Source organism: Microcaecilia unicolor, chromosome 6 (assembly GCF_901765095.1).
Source record: "Microcaecilia unicolor chromosome 6, aMicUni1.1, whole genome shotgun sequence".
Taxonomy (NCBI): Eukaryota; Metazoa; Chordata; class Amphibia; order Gymnophiona; family Siphonopidae; genus Microcaecilia; species Microcaecilia unicolor.
The window spans coordinates 150,764,326-150,782,389 of NC_044036.1; the positions used below are offsets into that span (position 1 = coordinate 150,764,326).

The 18,064-nt window shown below is 45.6% G+C and overlaps 1 protein-coding gene across 1 annotated transcript in view; it reads left to right on the forward strand.

Annotated features, from left to right (window-relative positions):
• The first annotated feature begins 2,423 nt into the window (after positions 1-2,423).
• Positions 2,424-18,064, forward strand: part of ADAMTS9 (ADAM metallopeptidase with thrombospondin type 1 motif 9) — a 273,702-nt gene continuing 258,061 nt past the window's right edge. The window contains 3 exon segments of the mRNA XM_030205247.1: positions 2,424-2,479; positions 2,862-3,232; positions 15,440-15,602. Coding sequence (XP_030061107.1) covers positions 2,945-3,232; positions 15,440-15,602 — 451 coding nt within the window. The 5' untranslated portion in view covers positions 2,424-2,479; positions 2,862-2,944.

Genomic DNA, 18,064 nt, shown 5'->3' on the forward strand with positions numbered 1-18,064 from the left:
CTGTAAAAGTAGTGCAGGAACAGTGCAGGGAAATAAAGCCCTGATGATCGGAGCTACTGTAGGGCTTGCCACGGTAGCATTGTTTGGCGTGCTACTGCTGAGCATTAGGGAGGAATAGTTAATGGCCCGTTTAGCATGCATTTGCATGCTACTTGCAGTTAGAGCTGGTGAGCATGTTGTTTCACACGCTCACTGGCTCTAATCATGGGGCAGGAGAAAATGCGGGCGCTAGCATGGTGTTATTAGCCTGTAGCACCCATTTTTTGCTTCTGATCATTGGTCCCTGAATGTCCCATGCAAAAAATGGAACAACACATAGCAAACAGACTCTGTAGATGAAATGAAAATAGTACAGTCCATCCTAGAGGAAAGAAGGTCAGAGTACATCCCATAGGTGCCAATAAATTACCCTTCTGCTTTGGTTTATTTATTTATTACATTTGTACCCTACATTTTCCCACCTATTTGCAGGCTCAATGTGGTTTACATAGTACTGTAATGGCATTCGCCAAGTCAGTTGATAACAAATACAAGGTTATATTGTGGTCTGATGAGGTAGGTGTGTGTCAGGCACCTTGAGGGTCGAAGGGAATGTAAATTGTTTATTGTCCCGTACGATCATTGATTATGCAGTGTCGCTGGATATGGTGATTTACGGTGGATCGGAGGGGTAAGCCTTTTTGAAGAGGTTGGTTTTTAGTGATTTCCTGAAGTTTAGATGGTCATGGATTGTTTTTACAGCTTTTGGGAGTCCATTCCATAGTTGTGCGCTTATGTAGGAGAAGCAGGATGCGTAAGTTGTTTTGTATTTAAATCCTTTGCAATTTGGGTAATGTAGGTTTAGATATGATCGCGATAATCCAATTCTGTTTCTGGTTGGTAGATCTATGAGGTCTGTCGTGTATGCTGGGACTATGCCGTAGATAGTTTTGTGGGTCAGGGTGCAGATTTTGAAGATGATCCTTTCTTTGATTGCGAGCCAGTGCAGTTTTTCTCGGAGGGGGTTGGCACTTTCAAATTGTGTTTTACCAAATATTAGCCTGGCTGCTATGTTTTGGGTGGTCTGGAGTTTTTTTGTGAGTGGTTCTTTGCATCCTGCTTAGATTCCACTGCAGTAATCTGCATGGCTTAGGACCATTGATTGTATGAGGTTTCAAAAAATTTCTCTCAGGAAGAAAGGCTTTAATCGTTTGAGTTTCCACATTGAGTAGAACATTTTCTTTATTACGGAGTTTACTTGGCTCTCAAGGGTAAGGGTTTGTACCACAGAAAGGCAATATATCAAATACTTTAACCTTACTCTTTCCCTCCCTAAAGACAATGAAGGAGCCTGCTCAATACTGGGACTCACTGGCAGCCACAGAGCTGACTTCTATGGTACACCCTACTGTGGCTGTAGTTACAGAGAACATCCACTGTCTTGAACATCTGAGCTCAGGAAGAGGAAGCAATGAGTTTCTATATACACTATATTACATTTCCTGTTCAATGCATGAAAAAGTAACTCCAAACTTAGTACAGTAAAGCATAAGATTTTTCCCAAATTCCAGCCCTATTTCAAAAATTTTAAACGTGCAAAAACTTGCCTCTTAAGGAAGGAGACACTACATCTAGGAAAACTAAAAGTTAGGTGTCTAAAGGAGACGTCATCTACAACCTAAGTTGCAACCTTCAAATACCTACCAACACGCATCATTTTTTTTCCTTTTCCAATTAATCGCTCTCCAGGCAGCTAATTGAAACCAGCAGCAAAGTTTGCACGAGTAAAGAAGAGCAACCGATCTTTTAATTACTATTCTTGCTGTAATACAGTCTATTTTTAGCTGCCGGGAAGTCCCGTCTGGAGAGCGTGTCACTCGCCGCCTTTTCCGATCATTTCACAAGGAGACGGAGCACACACATTCCTACTCTTCTTGGCTCTGCTGGCGCAGACCGACCAGCACGCACCGAGCCCCTGTACAAACCTCCGTCAAATGACAGCAGCTGGGGGCGGGCTTCCAGGAAGCCCCTCCCCCCCGAGGGCGGGGCCCTACGCCAAGGCTCCCTCCCCTTCCCCGGTATCCTGAGTGCACTCACAACCTCCCCCTCCCCCCTACCTCACCCCCTCATACACTGGCAAGGGAAAATCCAGGGGAGCCCACCAAAGAGCGGCTTTCTCTCTCTCTCCCCTCGCCCTTACGCTTCTCCTTGCACTATGCTGGTGCCGTCGCCCAGGACCGCTGCGCCCCTGCTTCATGCCCCAACCGCGGAGAGCGGGTCCCGGAGAGCGCAAGAGAGTGATCGGCAAGTTTAGGAAAAGTTGGGCACCGAAGTGGGTGGGGGGGAAGAGCCGATCGCTGCAAGCCGGAGGAACGCTTCACCCGGAGCACCACCATGCAGCTTGTGCTCTGGCGGGCACTGAGCTTTATAACGTTATTCCAGGACTTCGTGAATGTAGCCACAGCAGCAGCAGGAAGGTCTGCACTGCAGCCCAGGCAAGGTAACGTTGTTTTCTACCATTCCCCATCTCACACACACAGAGGAGGATCTAGGTTACAGAGACGGACCAGTCTAGATAAAAATACCCCCGCAATGGGCTGCAGCAATGTAGCGAGAAAGAGCCGCCTGTACAGTATCAGCCCCAGCGGTTATTTAAAACTCAGTGGAGGGAGCCAAATCTGGTGTTAGCTGACACGCTTCCCCCCCACCCCCATGTCCTTGTGCATTAGTGGCACCAAAACTCTCCCTTAAAGTCTACTCTGCTAAATAGAAGGGCACAATAACTTGAAAACTAAAATGCAATAGGGTTGTATTGGGGGGGTCTAGGCTGATGAATGACACTTGTTTTTACACTTCGGCTTGTTTTCTTTTAACTGCTGTAGCTAAACTGCTGGCTGAACTAAGCGAATACGAAATAGTAACTCCCACCAGAGTGAATGAATTTGGAGAAGCTTTTCCCAGGAACATGCACTTCAAAAGAAAGAAACGGAGTATTAATTCTGAAGCAGAACCCTGGGCCTCTTCGTCTAAGACACATTACAGACTCTCTGCCTTTGGTCAGCAGTTTTTCTTCAATCTAACACCCAATTCTGGATTTATTGCCCCCGTTTTCACTGTCACTCTTCTTGGAGAACCAGAGGCTAACCAAGCCAGCTTTTACACAGAGGACAGCGATATGAAACATTGTTTTTATAGTGGACATGTCAATGCTAAGGCTGATCACACCGCTGTCATAAGCCTCTGTTCAGGGATGGTAAGTACTAGAATGATTTTTTTTTGTTTGTTTAATGTGTGAAACTTTTTACGGGTTAGTACTGATCTTTGTTGTAAACGCAAATGCAAGATGATATTTGTGTGTTTCAACTGTGCTTCGGAAATGTTTCTGTTTGATGGGGGGAGTCATTTGACAGTTTTAAAAAAGTGCTATGCTCATTCTCCAATGCAGTATAATTATCTGCTGGAATAATACTCGTATTAGAGTGCAGGAATAGCCTAGTGGTTAGAGCACCCACCAGGGGAAGCCAGGGCTCAAATCTGACTGATGCTCCTCATCATCTCGGAATTAAGTTCATTGCTTCAGATCCAAACTCACTGGCAACGGGGAAATACCTACTGTAACTTACAAAAAAAAATAATATTAATAATCACTGCTTGATAAGGTTATTCTTTTGTTGTCTGCATAGGAAATTCTCCCTAAGATAGATGTTAAAATTTTCTGTACAATAAATTAATTAGATCAAGTTGAACAAACTGTTCATATCCTAAAGGTATTGGTGAATTCGTCTGGGTTTGAGGGTACGACGGGGTTCTCTAGCTTGCAGTGATTAGTGGATTCCATCTTTTTTGCAAGGGTCAGCGGGAGCATGTACTTTTCACACGATGATGTCCAAGAGGTGGTGCCCCAGAGGAGTTAACAAAAAGAGGTGACGTGATGCTAAAAAGGGAGCGGAAGCCGGGAGGAGGGGGGGGGGGGGGGAATGGGTTAGGGAGGAGAAGAATCGGGGAAAGTGAATTTTACAGGCGGCGCCTATGCACTGCAAGCTAAACTCCCAGAAAGATCCCTTTTTAAGGTGGAGGCAGCAACACCAGGATGAACTCTTGCGACACACTGGGCATTATTGTGCAGTTCATTTTCCCCCATACTTTATAACACTCCCCATCACTTCTGTTTACCAACTGAAAACAAAAATCGTAAACCTGCCAGCTCTTCAAGATGTTTGAAACTTACGATCGGTGGCTTTTCCACAGGAACTTATTTCTTGGGTGTCCGACGCCAGAATCACTTCGATTTGTTTACTGCTCGAGTAGAACCGAATTCGCACTGATTCCCCGCGGGATGGTGGGCAACTGAACTGCCCCTTCTCTTATACAAACAAACAAACAAACAAAAAACAAAACCTGGCCAAAGAAGATTTCAAATGAAGGGTCCCCTAAAAGTGGTTGGCATTCTTCGGATATACGTACAGGTGGAAGGAGATCCACTGTGCGTGTAAAGGGCTCCAGCTAGCCTCCTGCGCACCGTCCCGTTTCCACTTAGGCACTCTGCTGTTGTTTTGGTTTCTGTAGTAGGCGGTACTTAATATTAGGCGAGTGAGTCATCCCTTAAGGATGTATTGCCTTTGAAACAAAACTCAAAGAAATCCGTATCTGACAGTTGCAATTGGCGTCCTTTATAAAGAAAGGGAGCTACAGAATGCTAGGAAAACAATAACTTTTTACAGTATGGGGATAAATAAAAAAGTTAATTTCGCAAAGTCGACCGACTGTGGCTGGACGACCTTAAAAAGGCAGCGCGTTATTTTTGGCTGCTTTAAGGTGACCTTGCTTGTTGGACGTTTCAAAATGTGTGTGAGGTTTTTAATCGCTTCATGGTGGTAGAAGAGGCTACTTACAAAGTATAGATTGAAGTAAAAAGGGAGATCTTGATGTTTTGGTTTGCTTCATCCCACTAAACCAAATTAAAAAATGTTGCAGCTTTTTCCCTCCTACAAAGATCCAAAGTACAAAACAGGAGAAGCCTCTATGATGATAAATCACTGAAGAAAAAAGTAGAGGCTGACCAAAGACGATTCACCACTGGAGACTTGAATACAACAGTCTTTATTGATACAAGTAAAAGAAGGACCCGACACGGGCCGTGTTTCGGCACTTACAAGCGCCTGTATCAGGGGTCAGATGATATACTCCGGATGAAAGCATGGAGCCACAGCTCTGCAGGAATGCGAAGCTGTCACCTTTCAAAACGTGTTAACACTAAAAACTCAAATGGATCAACACTTGCAAGTTCTGTGCCCGCAGTCGTTGCAAGTGTTGATCCATTTGAGGTTTTAGTGTAAACACGTTTAGAAAGTTGACAGCTTCGCATTCCTGCAGAGCTGTGGCTCCGTGCTTTCATCCGGAGATTATCATCTGACCCCTGATATAGGCGCTTTTAAGCGCCGAAACACAGCCCATGACGGGTCCTTCTTTTACTTATATCAATAAAGACTGTTGTATTCAAGTCTCCAGTAGTGAATCGTCTTTGGTCAGCCTCTACTTCTTTCTTCAGTGATTCATCATCATAGAGGCTTCCCCTGTTTTGTACTTTGGATTTCCACGAGCTAAGCATATATTTATTTTTTTGTAAATTTTTTGAGGGGGTGTCTCAGGGGCAGAGAGTGGGTGCAGAGTAACCAGTTGGTGTGTGCATATTAGCTAGCGCATGCTGACCGATTACCGCAGGGTTAACACACCACTAATCCTGAGTGAGTGTCAAGGCTCCATCAGATCTGCTCATTTTATAGATGCCTGGCTGGGCTGGTGGAGAAATCCATTTTATAGTGCTTTGAGGGGTCCTTTTACTAAGCTGTGCTAAAGGTGGGGCTTGCACTGAGGTCCCCTTTTACTGCAGTGGGTAAAAGGCTGTCTTTTTTTCTCAAAAAGAAATGGCCATGCGGCCATTTCTGAGGGGAACACTTACTGCTACCCATTGAGGTGGCGGTAAGGGTACCCGCACTAACCTGGTGGGAACTGGGCAGCATGCGGCACTGCCTGATCACTGCCGGGTAAGCACCAGCCAGGGGCGTAGCCAGACTTCGGCAGGAAGGGGGTCCAGAGCTCGAAGTGAGGGGGCACATTTTAGCCCCCCCCCCAGTGGCGCCGACCCTCCCACCATTACCGACCCCCCCATCCCCGGCTGCCACCACCAACTTTGACCCCCCCCCGCCAATGACCCTCTCAACCACCCCCTCCCGTTGCCAACCCTCCCCCGCCACCGCCGTCGCCTACCTTTGCTGGCGGGGGACCCCTACCACCCAGGTAGCACGTGAGACCTTACCACTAAGTCAATGGGTGGCGGTAAGGTCTCTGGCCGAAAATGGATGCATACTGGTTTTTATTTTGCCGCACGCCCATTTTCCGGCCCCTTAAAAAAAGGCCCTTTATCCAGGACATGGTAAAAACTGGCCTGGCGCTTGCCCAAAAGACGCGCTCGTACTGCTACAGGCCATGTTTTGCCGTTGCTTAGTAAAAGGGCCCCTTAGTGAGCTCGGTTTGAACACCAGGATTTACACCAGGTTTCAGGAGGTGTAAGTCTGGTGCTTACACCTTGGACATGGGAATCAGCTCTAAGCACAATTCTATAAAGGGCGTGTACTCTCTTTAGAATCACGCTTAGCGCTGAGCACCCATTTTTCAGCATGATTTATAGAATCTGGCACTATGTATTTTAAGCAGGTATTAGTACCTGGGTGCTAGACCAGTGATTCCCTGGTCCTGGAGGCACCCCAGCCAGTCAGTTTTCAGGATATCCACAATGAATATTTGTGAGATAGATTTGCTTACGCTGTCTCCACTGCATGCAAATCGTCTCATGAATATTCATTGTGGATATCCTGAGAACCTGACTGGCTGGGGTGCCTCTAGGACCAGGTTTGGGACCCACTGTCCTAGACTACCATTTATTTGTGTAAGCATGTGCATACTCCCCCTGATCCTATAAAAGCCACCAAAAATTGTCTGTTCATGCGCAATTTAAATAATGAGCCAATTAGCAGTAATGGCTTTTTAACAAGCAATTATTGACGCTAATTGAAACCAATTAACATGTCCGCTCGTAAATTTAGACGCATGATCTGTACCTAAATTTTAAGCGTGTTCTGGAAAAGGGGGCGTGGAAATGGAGGGTCATGGGTGTTTCAGGGCAGGGTGTGGATTTGAGTTATAAGTACAATTATAGAATATATTTATGTTTATTTGGGTGCTTGATATACTGCCTTTCACAACAAATCCAAAGTGGTGTACAACACTAAATAGAAATTGGAAAGAATCATCAATTTTTGATGGACGGAATAAAATGAAAGAGGTGAAAAAGGGACAGGGGAGGGAGACAACTGACCGTCTGCTAAAACCTTGAACACGAGACCCACACAGTGGGCGTGAAAATTAAGGAAACGCCAGAGAAAATAAATGGGCTTTAAGGAGACAGCAGAAAGGAGGGAACAAAAGCTCAGATCTCAGAGCAAAGGGTAAAGAATTCTGGAGAGAAGGGGACAGGTAAAAGAAAGCAGAATGACAAGTAGAGTCCAGACGGACACAGTGAAGAGGTGACACAGAAAGACGAGAGTCAGATGCTGAATGGAGAACAGGCACAGGGCAGTAGGGGGTAATAAGGTTGGCCAAATAAGGGGGAGGGGGGAACTTATACGTAAGGCCTTGTAAGTGATGGTCAAAACCTTATCAATGATACAAGACTTTATAGAGAGCCATTGATGTTCTTTCAGAAATAGGGTTAGATGATCATAACATCGGGCATGAATGAGAATATGAATGGCAGTGTTTTGTACTGTTTGGAATTTACTAAGTGAAATATAAGGAAAGCTTGCATAGATGATGTTGCAGTAATCCAGTTTTGTGGCAAACCAGAACATAGAGTAATGTAAGGTATGGCCAGAGGGAGCATTTCAGGTGAAGAGAGCAAAAACAATTCCTAACGGTAGCGGAAATATCAGAGGAGAAATTTAGGGCGCTGTCAAAGTGGACACCAAGGTATTTAAAGGAATCTACCAACTGAATGGGAGCCACCAATGGCAGGAGTGAGAGAAGTGGGTTTTTTTTAATTTTACAACTTCATTGATTCAAAGCAAAGATGAGCAAATATCAAATGAGCTACACATCACGTTGAAGAATCAAAACATCCAATGTAGAGAACAAACTTTATGGAACCCCACAATAGAATCTCCTACGATCCCTCCCCTCCCCCATACCCTGTGGCTCTGGGTAATGAGCTGCATAATAGTATATCAGACATTAAGTAAGTGACTCCTGGCAAGTGGCGTCAGAGCAGACCAAAAGGGCTCCCAGGTCTGCGCAAACCGCCTACCCAATGCAGAGTAGGAGTGAGAGAAGTGTAAATGTGTTACCCAGTGAGCCGAGGATTTTGTTGGTTAAGGTGAAGGTGGAGATCAGGGTGTGGTTAGGGGGTGTGGAACTGGGCGTTCCAAAATCTACTTGCAGGGATTTACGCCAGCTTTTCATTGGCGTAAATGGACGCGCTTAGATTTAGTTACATTAAGTACACCTAAGTGTATTCTAAATACCGCGCATAGATTTATGCACGGTGTTTAGAATATGCCTAGGTGTAATTGCGTACCACGCATTAATTGTAGGCGCCATATATAGAATCGGACCCTTTGTTTGCAGGTTTTCAGCCTCAACTCGTGTGCAGTGTAGCCTATGTTCACAACACAGAAAGCCAGCAACAATGTGCATACAGTTACAAGGCAGGGGTGCTCCGTTTCTGACCTATGTGCGCATGCACGTGCTGCTGCTAAGTGGGCTAAGTGAGCCTGAGTCGAAAGTGGATGACCCCAGGCTCGCTCAGACCCACCCATGGCTAAGACCCTGGTTACCTATTTTGCAAAGTTATCCATAGGAAACTTAGGGGCCCTTTTACTAAGCTACATAGGCGCCTATGTGCACCCAACGCGCGCCAAAATGGAGTTACCGCCCGGTTACCATGTGGCCCTTGCGGTAATTTTATTTTTGGCACGCATCCGATACACACATCTGAAAAATAATTTTTATTTTCGGGCGCACGTAGATCATTACCTCCTGGTTACCATGTGAGTTTTTACCGCTAGGTCAATGGCTGGCAATAAGGTCTCAGACCCAAAATGGATGCGCAGCAATTTTCATATTCCCGCACGTCCTTTTTCGGCAAAAATTTTAAAAAGGCCTTTTCAACAGGCACGCTGAAAAATGGATCGGCGCGCGCCCAAAACCCACGCCTACACTACCACAAGGCCATTTCTCAGCACGCCTCTGAAAAGGGACTTCTTTACATGCAGATTTCAGCAACATATTTCACGTGGAAAATCACTACCTGAGTGTGAAATTTGGCACAAATTAGTGCATCAGCTTCTATCTGTACACGTACATTTTAGCTCATTTCAAAGGGAAACTACTTGTTTGCTTTCCCTTTGAAAATTAGCTGCTAAATCTGAATATAGAGAAGCGCATGTGTGATTTGCAATATTGCATGCTTTTGAAAATTGCAAACCTTGGGGAAGGGAGCAGTGGTAAATCCTCTTACAGATTGTTTTCATTATATGAGTGTGTGTGCACGTGCAAATACCATTGCTTGGTACCTTTTCTGACAGAATAAAATACACAGATTTTATGCAGTTGAGGTGTTGCCAGTGTGCAAAAGGCACAAAAGCGGAGAGGATGATCCAATTCAAGCAAGGGGAGGGGATGAGACCACCAGAAGTAGCGATTTTCCAGTGTTTATCATGTTTACTTTTTTTTCTATTTTTTGCATTTGGGGTGGTTTTATCAATGAAAGCCTAAAATCAGACATTATCCCCTGGATTCTATAAAGGTTGCCCAAATTTGGACGCAGATCCCAGATCTGCACGCAAACTAATTAATGAGCTGTTAACAATAAATTATTGATGTTAATTAGCAATAATTAGGACTCACAGATGGATCTGTGTGCTATTCTATAAAACTATACATCTAAACTGTCTCCCATGCAGTTCAAAAGGGGGTGTGGCCAGGGGAGGGGCATGGGTGGGTCAGGGTATTCCCAAAATTCAGCCCTAGTGTTATAGTATAAGGTCATTTGAGTGGAGGAGTGGCCTAGTGGTTAGAGCACCGGTCTTGTAATCCAGAGGTGGCCGGTTCAAATCCCACTGCTGCTCCTTGTGATCTTGGACAAGTCACTTAACCCTCCATTGTCTCAGGTACAAACTTAGGCCCTCATGATCCAAAGCCCCGCGCTGTTCCAAACAGCAGGGCTTTTCTGCATCGATGATCAGAGATAATGCATGCAAATTTAAGCAGCGCAATTATCTCTGATCAAGGGGTAGAAGTGTTTGACAGATCTGGGCTGTCAAAAGCCCAAACCTGTCAAACATAGGGGCTGGAGGTCCATGGGACCACCAAGCCCTGACTACCCCTGCCCCGTGTTGTTGTACCAATCCCTGGTGGTGACAACCCCCCCTCCCGGCCCACCTACCCTCTCCCCCCCTCCCACCCAGCGAGCGAACCCACCCCAACTCCCCCCCCCCCAGCGTATACCAATCCCTGGTGGTCTAGCGTGAGTAGAAGTAATGACAACCCCCCTCCTGGCCCCCCTACCTTTAGTTGGAGGAGAGACACAGCCTGCCTCCCTCCTCTTCCAGTGGAAGACATTGCAAAATGGCGGCACCCAGCCCCGCCCATTGCATCCTGGGATACGCTGGGCGGGGCTACAAACCATGTAAGAGAAATATCCAGAGTACCTGAATGTAACTCACCTTGAGCTACTACTGAAAAAGGTGTGAACAAATCTAAATGAAAAAAAAATGTGCCCAGCTGCCGTTGGTTGTGTGCCAACATTCACACCAGGTTTTCACAAGCAGGAATCTGTGCTAAGGGTTATTCTATAAAGGTTGCTTTAGTGCTATGCTTTGCACATATCTTAATGGCACTTAATTTTGGCTATCATATACTGAATTTAGTGCTATATGTTTAGGTTCCTGTTTACTAAGGTGCACTAGCATTTTTAGTGTGTTCTAAAAATGAGCGTGCGCTAAATTCTAGAGACACCTATTATAATAATGCACATAGATTTTAGAAAACCCATGAAATGCCCATTTCCACACCACCTAACCACATCCCATTTTGCCTGCATGCATTATAATTTAGGTGCAGTACATTACAGAATACGCTTAGCCATGTACATGCGTAAGTTCTAATGTTTTACCAATTAGTGCTTGTTATTGCTTGTTTAGAGCTGTTAAGAACTCTTAGGCTATTAAAACAATTAATCTACACACATAGTTATAGAGTACGTCTATGCTGGAGGTGTGCTAGCATTTTTAGCACGTCCTAAAAGTTAGCGTTCTCTAAATGCTAGAGATACCCACAGCAATATATATGGATGTGTTTAGCATTTAGCGCACGCTAATTTTTAGGACGCGCTAAAAATGCTAGCGCGCCTTAGTAAACAGGGCACTTAATTTTTGGCGCGTTTTCTTGGCGTTTTGCTCCGCCCTAGGCATTTATTTGTCTTTCTTCAGAGCGGACGTTTACTGTGTTTATGCCACTACATTTTTTTTTAAGTGTTTTTATTAAGAGGAAAGGCACACAGCATTTCAACACAACAGATAACTGGCCAGTACTGTAGCCTAATCGGAGCAAAACTTCCAGTTCCTAACACTGGTTTTATAACATAACTTGCAGCATATATCCAACTCCTAACTCCATACAAGCTGGCAGCAAGTACAGTCTCTGGAACTTCGCTTACCACTATAAGTAAGCAGAGTTGCATGACAAATATTAGTACAAACCACCCTTCCCCCTAGTTTTTTATTTTCTCCCTCCCCACATATCCCCCCCTCCCCACCCGCTCCTGGAGAAACCTGTGACCTAGGATACAGCGCCTCGTAAAGCTGCCACAAGGATCCATACGCCTGCCCTCTCTGTCCAGAGGACTTGTGACGCTCCTGTTCCCAGTGGGCCATCTGTGTCATTCTGGCCAATCAGTGATTTACAGCCTGTGGCTCTTCAAGGATCCAATGCGCCAGTATAGTTTTTCGAGCCACCATTAGTGCTATACACACAAACCGCACCTGAGAATGATGCAGACCTTGCTCACGTAATTGAGATTCATCTCCCAATAAAAGTATCCTATAGGACCACTCAACTGGAACTACCAGTATGCGCTCTAACATTTCCAGCACCGCCCTCCAGAACTTGTCTAACTTCATACACTCCAAGAAGGTATGAACTAGCATGCCTACTCTGTGTTTACATCTCATGCAGGCGCTATTGTCCCATAATCCCATTTGCTTACTCTTCTCCTGTGTTATAAAAGCACTATGTAGCAGCCTAAACTGCGTCTCTTGCAAATTTAGCACATTTTGAGCTACAGTGGTGGAAATAAGTATTTGATCCCTTGCTGATTTTGTAAGTTTGCCCACTGACAAAGACATGAGCAGCCCATAATTGAAGGGTAGGTTATTGGTAACAGTGAGAGATAGCACATCACAAATTAAATCCGGAAAATCACATTGTGGAAAGTATATGAATTTATTTGCATTCTGCAGAGGGAAATAAGTATTTGATCCCCCACCAACCAGTAAGAGATCTGGCCCCTACAGACCAGGTAGATGCTCCAAATCAACTCGTTACCTGCATGACAGACAGCTGTCGGCAATGGTCACCTGTATGAAAGACACCTGTCCACAGACTCAGTGAATCAGTCAGACTCTAACCTCTACAAAATGGCCAAGAGCAAGGAGCTGTCTAAGGATGTCAGGGACAAGATCATACACCTGCACAAGGCTGGAATGGGCTACAAAACCATCAGTAAGACGCTGGGCGAGAAGGAGACAACTGTTGGTGCCATAGTAAGAAAATGGAAGAAGTACAAAATGACTGTCAATCGACAAAGATCTGGGGCTCCACGCAAAATCTCACCTCGTGGGGTATCCTTGATCATGAGGAAGGTTAGATATCAGCCTACAACTACAAGGGGGGAACTTGTCAATGATCTCAAGGCAGCTGGGACCACTGTCACCACGAAAACCATTGGTAACACATTACGACATAAAGGATTGCAATCCTGCAGTGCCCGCAAGGTCCCCCTGCTCCGGAAGGCACATGTGACGGCCCGTCTGAAGTTTGCCAGTGAACACCTGGATGATGCCGAGAGTGATTGGGAGAAGGTGCTGTGGTCAGATGAGACAAAAATTGAGCTCTTTGGCATGAACTCAACTCGCCGTGTTTGGAGGAAGAGAAATGCTGCCTATGACCCAAAGAACACCGTCCCCACTGTCAAGCATGGAGGTGGAAATGTTATGTTTTGGGGGTGTTTCTCTGCTAAGGGCACAGGACTACTTCACCGCATCAACAGGAGAATGGATGGGGCCATGTACCGTACAATTCTGAGTGACAACCTCCTTCCCTCCGCCAGGGCCTTAAAAATGGGTCGTGGCTGGGTCTTCCAGCACGACAATGACCCAAAACATACAGCCAAGGCAACAAAGGAGTGGCTCAGGAAGAAGCACATTAGGGTCATGGAGTGGCCTAGCCAGTCACCAGACCTTAATCCCATTGAAAACTTATGGAGGGAGCTGAAGCTGCGAGTTGCCAAGCGACAGCCCAGAACTCTTAATGATTTAGAGATGATCTGCAAAGAGGAGTGGACCAAAATTCCTCCTGACATGTGTGCAAACCTCATCATCAACTACAGAAGACGTCTGACCGCTGTGCTTGCCAACAAGGGTTTTGCCACCAAGTATTAGGTCTTGTTTGCCAGAGGGATTAAATACTTATTTCCCTCTGCAGAATGCAAATAAATTCATATACTTTCCACAATGTGATTTTCCGGATTTAATTTGTGATGTGCTATCTCTCACTGTTACCAATAACCTACCCTTCAATTATGGGCTGCTCATGTCTTTGTCAGTGGGCAAACTTACAAAATCAGCAAGGGATCAAATACTTATTTCCACCACTGTAAAACTTATGCACTCAGGCCCAGATGATCAAAAGCCCTGCGCTGTTCCAAACAGCGCCCTAAAAATAGCGCCGGGACAGCGCAGGGCTTTTCTGCATCGATGATCAAAGATAATGCATGCAAATCTAAGCAGCGCTATTATCTTTGATCATCATGTTTAACGTGCGGGAGAATTGTGCCGAGCATGCGCTCAGCACAATCCTCCCGCACTTGTTTCACAGGTCTGGGCTGTCAAAAGGCCAAACCTGTCAAACAGCCTGCCGAGGCCCGAACCCCCATAACTCGTGGTGGCCGCCTCTGGCCAAACGCTATCCCACCCTCCTTCCCACTCAGTGATGGGGGGGGGGGGCTGGAGGTTCGGTGGGCGGGGCTACAGACCATGTAAGAGAATCGCTCCCTTACATGGTCTGTAGCCCCACCCACCGCATCCCAGGATGCAATGGGCAGGGCTGGGTGCCACCATTTTGCAGCGGCGTCGACAGAAAGAGGAGGGAGGCAGGCAGGCTGCGTCCCTCCTCCAACAAAAGGTAGGGGGGGCCAGCCGGGGGGGCTGGCAGGGAGGGTGGGTGACCACGGACCACCAGGGAATCAGAACGCTGGGGGGACCATGGATTCAGAACGCTTGGGGGGGGAGGAGTTGGGGTGGGCTGGAGACCCACCGAACCTCCAGCCCCCCCCCGTCGCTGAGTGGGAAGGAGGGTGGGATAGCGTTTGGCCGGAGGCGGCCACCACGAGTTATGGGGGTTCGGGGGGGGGGGCTGGAGACCCACCGGATCTCCAGCCCTCCCTGGGCATGGAGGGGCTCGGATCGTCGGGGGGACCGGAGGTCCACCGGACCTCCAGTCCCCTGTTTGCGTTTGATTTGGGGGGGAACGGGGGCCTGCCAGCATGCAACTGCATGCGGGACAGGGCTCACCATTCCTCCCCAATGATCCGCAAAGTCTAACGCCAGCTCAGAGCTGGCGTTGATTTTGCCGCGGCCAGCGACCCAATCTTTGGCGCGCTGGCTGCTGATCATTGGGGATGAATGCTGGAAGCCCTGTTTAGCATGCATTTGCATGCTACTTGCGTTAAGAGCCCTCGAGTGCGTTGTTGCAGGCGCTCGAGGGCTCTGATCATGGGTGGTTTGCAAACTCCGGCGCTAGTATTGCGTTAACAGCCTCTAGCGCTGGAGTTTGCTTTTGATCATGAGGGCCTCACTGTTGCTTGGTAGAATTGACCCCTGAGGCAGGCGTTAGTCAGACCGAAACACGGCCCATATCAGCTCTTTAATAGAACACACTTATTCCATTCTTGAGAGCCCTTTGTGCTGTGTGCTTTCACCCTCTCCCATGTATGTCATTTTTTAAGACATAGATTGGATTCTGATAAACAAATCATTGCTGTTTCCTGTTTTAAAACCGATTAAACATGTGCAGTACTGTTTAGAGTAAAATGTTTCAAACGACTTTTTTTGTCTTTGCTCATTCTCAGCTGGGCACGTTCAGGTCTCAGGGGGAGGACTTTTTCGTGGAGCCAATACCTTCACTTGATGGACAAGATGATGATGAAGAGAATGATAAGCCGCACATTGTATATAAACGCAAAGCACCTCAAAGACATTCGGCAAGTGAAAGACACACCTGCAATACTTCAGGTAAACAGTGTCTTATGGTTTCAAGGGAATAGTTATTGTAACCCAGCAAGCATCTTGTGTTCTGCCTTTCTGTCTTAATTGAAAGACCTTATTTTCACACCTTGATGAAAATTAGGCTGGGAGCCTCTGTGTCTGGCACAGTAGAATTTAGGTCTAATGTGGTAAAGGCTTCTTAGACTAGAAAAATCTTAATTCCTGTTCTGCACTGATAACTGGATGCAGTCATGAGTCCCTCAAGAAATATAAACAGTTCCTTTGATGATATTCAGTATACCACACCTAAGAATGAAATGGGAAAATTAATGTAGTTAATTGATAAGAGCATAAGTGAATCTTAGAAATTTACATTAAGAAGAATAATTTAATTTAGGCGTTTATAATCCGCTCAGTGCTAGATTCTATATATGGCGACTAAAATGTAGGCGCGTCCTATTCACGCATCTAGTGGTATTCTATAAGTCGTGTCTACATTGAGATGTGGTTTATAGAATAGCTCATAGGCCGGGTGGATGCGCATAGATTTAGGCGCAGCCATTTAAAAATGCCTGAGCCTAAATCTGGGCGTGCTCCCCTGAATTCTATAACTGCACATGTAGATTTGATTGATTGCCCTAACACTCCCACACTCCTTCCATTACCATGCCCCCCTTTTTGGCTATGTACACTGGAATTTACACGTGCCTTTTTTTATAATACGCCTAAAAAGATGTGTGCTTAAATTCCAATTATTGCCAATTAGCATGTGGGAAGATGCAGGGAACACCTCCAACAGTTAATTCACAAGCTTTGCAGTTGCCACATGGTAATTTGGTAATTATTGTATGATAATTGCAAATCCTTACTAGACTTTAGGAAACAGGCCCTGGCCAGTTAAATAGTGTTTCAACACCTAACTGCAGCTATTCGTCTCCTGCTAACTGCTAATTTGCGTGACATAGCTGGTTAGGCATGGATATTCAGCGCCAAACTGGCTATGTTGAGCAGTCAAATTAGGCCGCTTAGGGGTCCTTTTACTAAGGTGCGCTGAAAAATGGTCTGCGCTGGTGTAGACTCGTGTATTGGACGTGCGCAGGTTCATATTTCAGTGCACCAGCAAAAAAGGCCCTTTTTTTGTCCAAAAATGGATGTGCGACAGTTTATGAAAATTGGCACGTGTCCATTTTGGGCCTGAGAACTTACTGCCACCCATTGACCGTTAACTGGGCGGTAATGGTTTACGCACGTACAATGCCGATTATTGCCCAGTTAGAGCTGCGTGCTGCTTAGTGGACGCACATAAATAAAAGAAATTACTGCCCGGGTCACGTGGTAGCTGGACGGTAGTTCAAAATTGACACCCATAGGAAAAAGTTAACGGGTTAGCACTGAAATTCGGCATAGTCAGTTACCTTTTTAGCGGCCAAAAGAAACCCAGATATTCAGTGTCGGTCGTCGGAAATGGCCCGGCTCGCGACACTTATGCGGGCTGCCTTCCGTGGGCTGAATATCGGAGCCATTGAATTACCCCCTTTTATGTGCAGTTTATAAAATTACCTTCTCACAATTCACCCAGGTTTTTGTTTCTTTAGACCCTAGTAGATCTAGCATTTGCATAGGCAAACATTTCTGCTCTGAGTATCACGAACAGGTCATTCACCCGTCTCTATGAGCTTATCTTGTTGGTCAGACTGGATGGACTGTACAGGTCCTTATCAGTCATCATCTTCTATTGTTACCAATGTTACCATCTTTGCTTATACCCTACACTGCCAATTAAAATGTTCTGTTAGGTATTGTGTTGACATTGTAAGTATTATACTATGCCATACTTTGTATTGTTTTTGAATATTTTTACTGCTGTGATTGCCTGTTGCTCATGTTTGATCTATTCTTACTTTACACCGCCTTGAGTGAATTCTTTCAAAAAGGCAGTAAATAAATCCTAATAAATATATACATAAATGTTATGATTTATTATTATTATTTGTTACATTTGTACCCCACACTTTCCCACCTATTTGCAGGCTCAATGTGGCTTACATAGTACCGTGAGGCGTTAGCCACCTCCAGTGATGAAACAAATACAAAGTGATGTTATGGTCGAATGAGATTCATGTGTTACAGACACATTAGGGAATCGTAGAGAAGAAGAGTTATATAGTGTTCATTATGAGCTTTGATTTTGTTGTGTTGTAGACCTGAGTCCAGAACAGGTGGGGGAGGGGGAGTGATTTTATAAAGATTTTTGTGCATAAAAAAAAGTTTTTTACTTGTGTAAAACAGCTTTTATAGAATTACCCCAGGGGTTGTTCATGAAAACGTATGGGCAGTACCAAGAAGGTGCACATTTTTATATGACCAGTATGTAGACATGTTCAGAGGTGGGGACTGGGTGGGTTGTGGGAGGAGTCACGATCTTTGTGCACAGTTTATAAAATACAGCTATATAATTTCCTAATAATTTGTCTCTCTCACGATGGAGG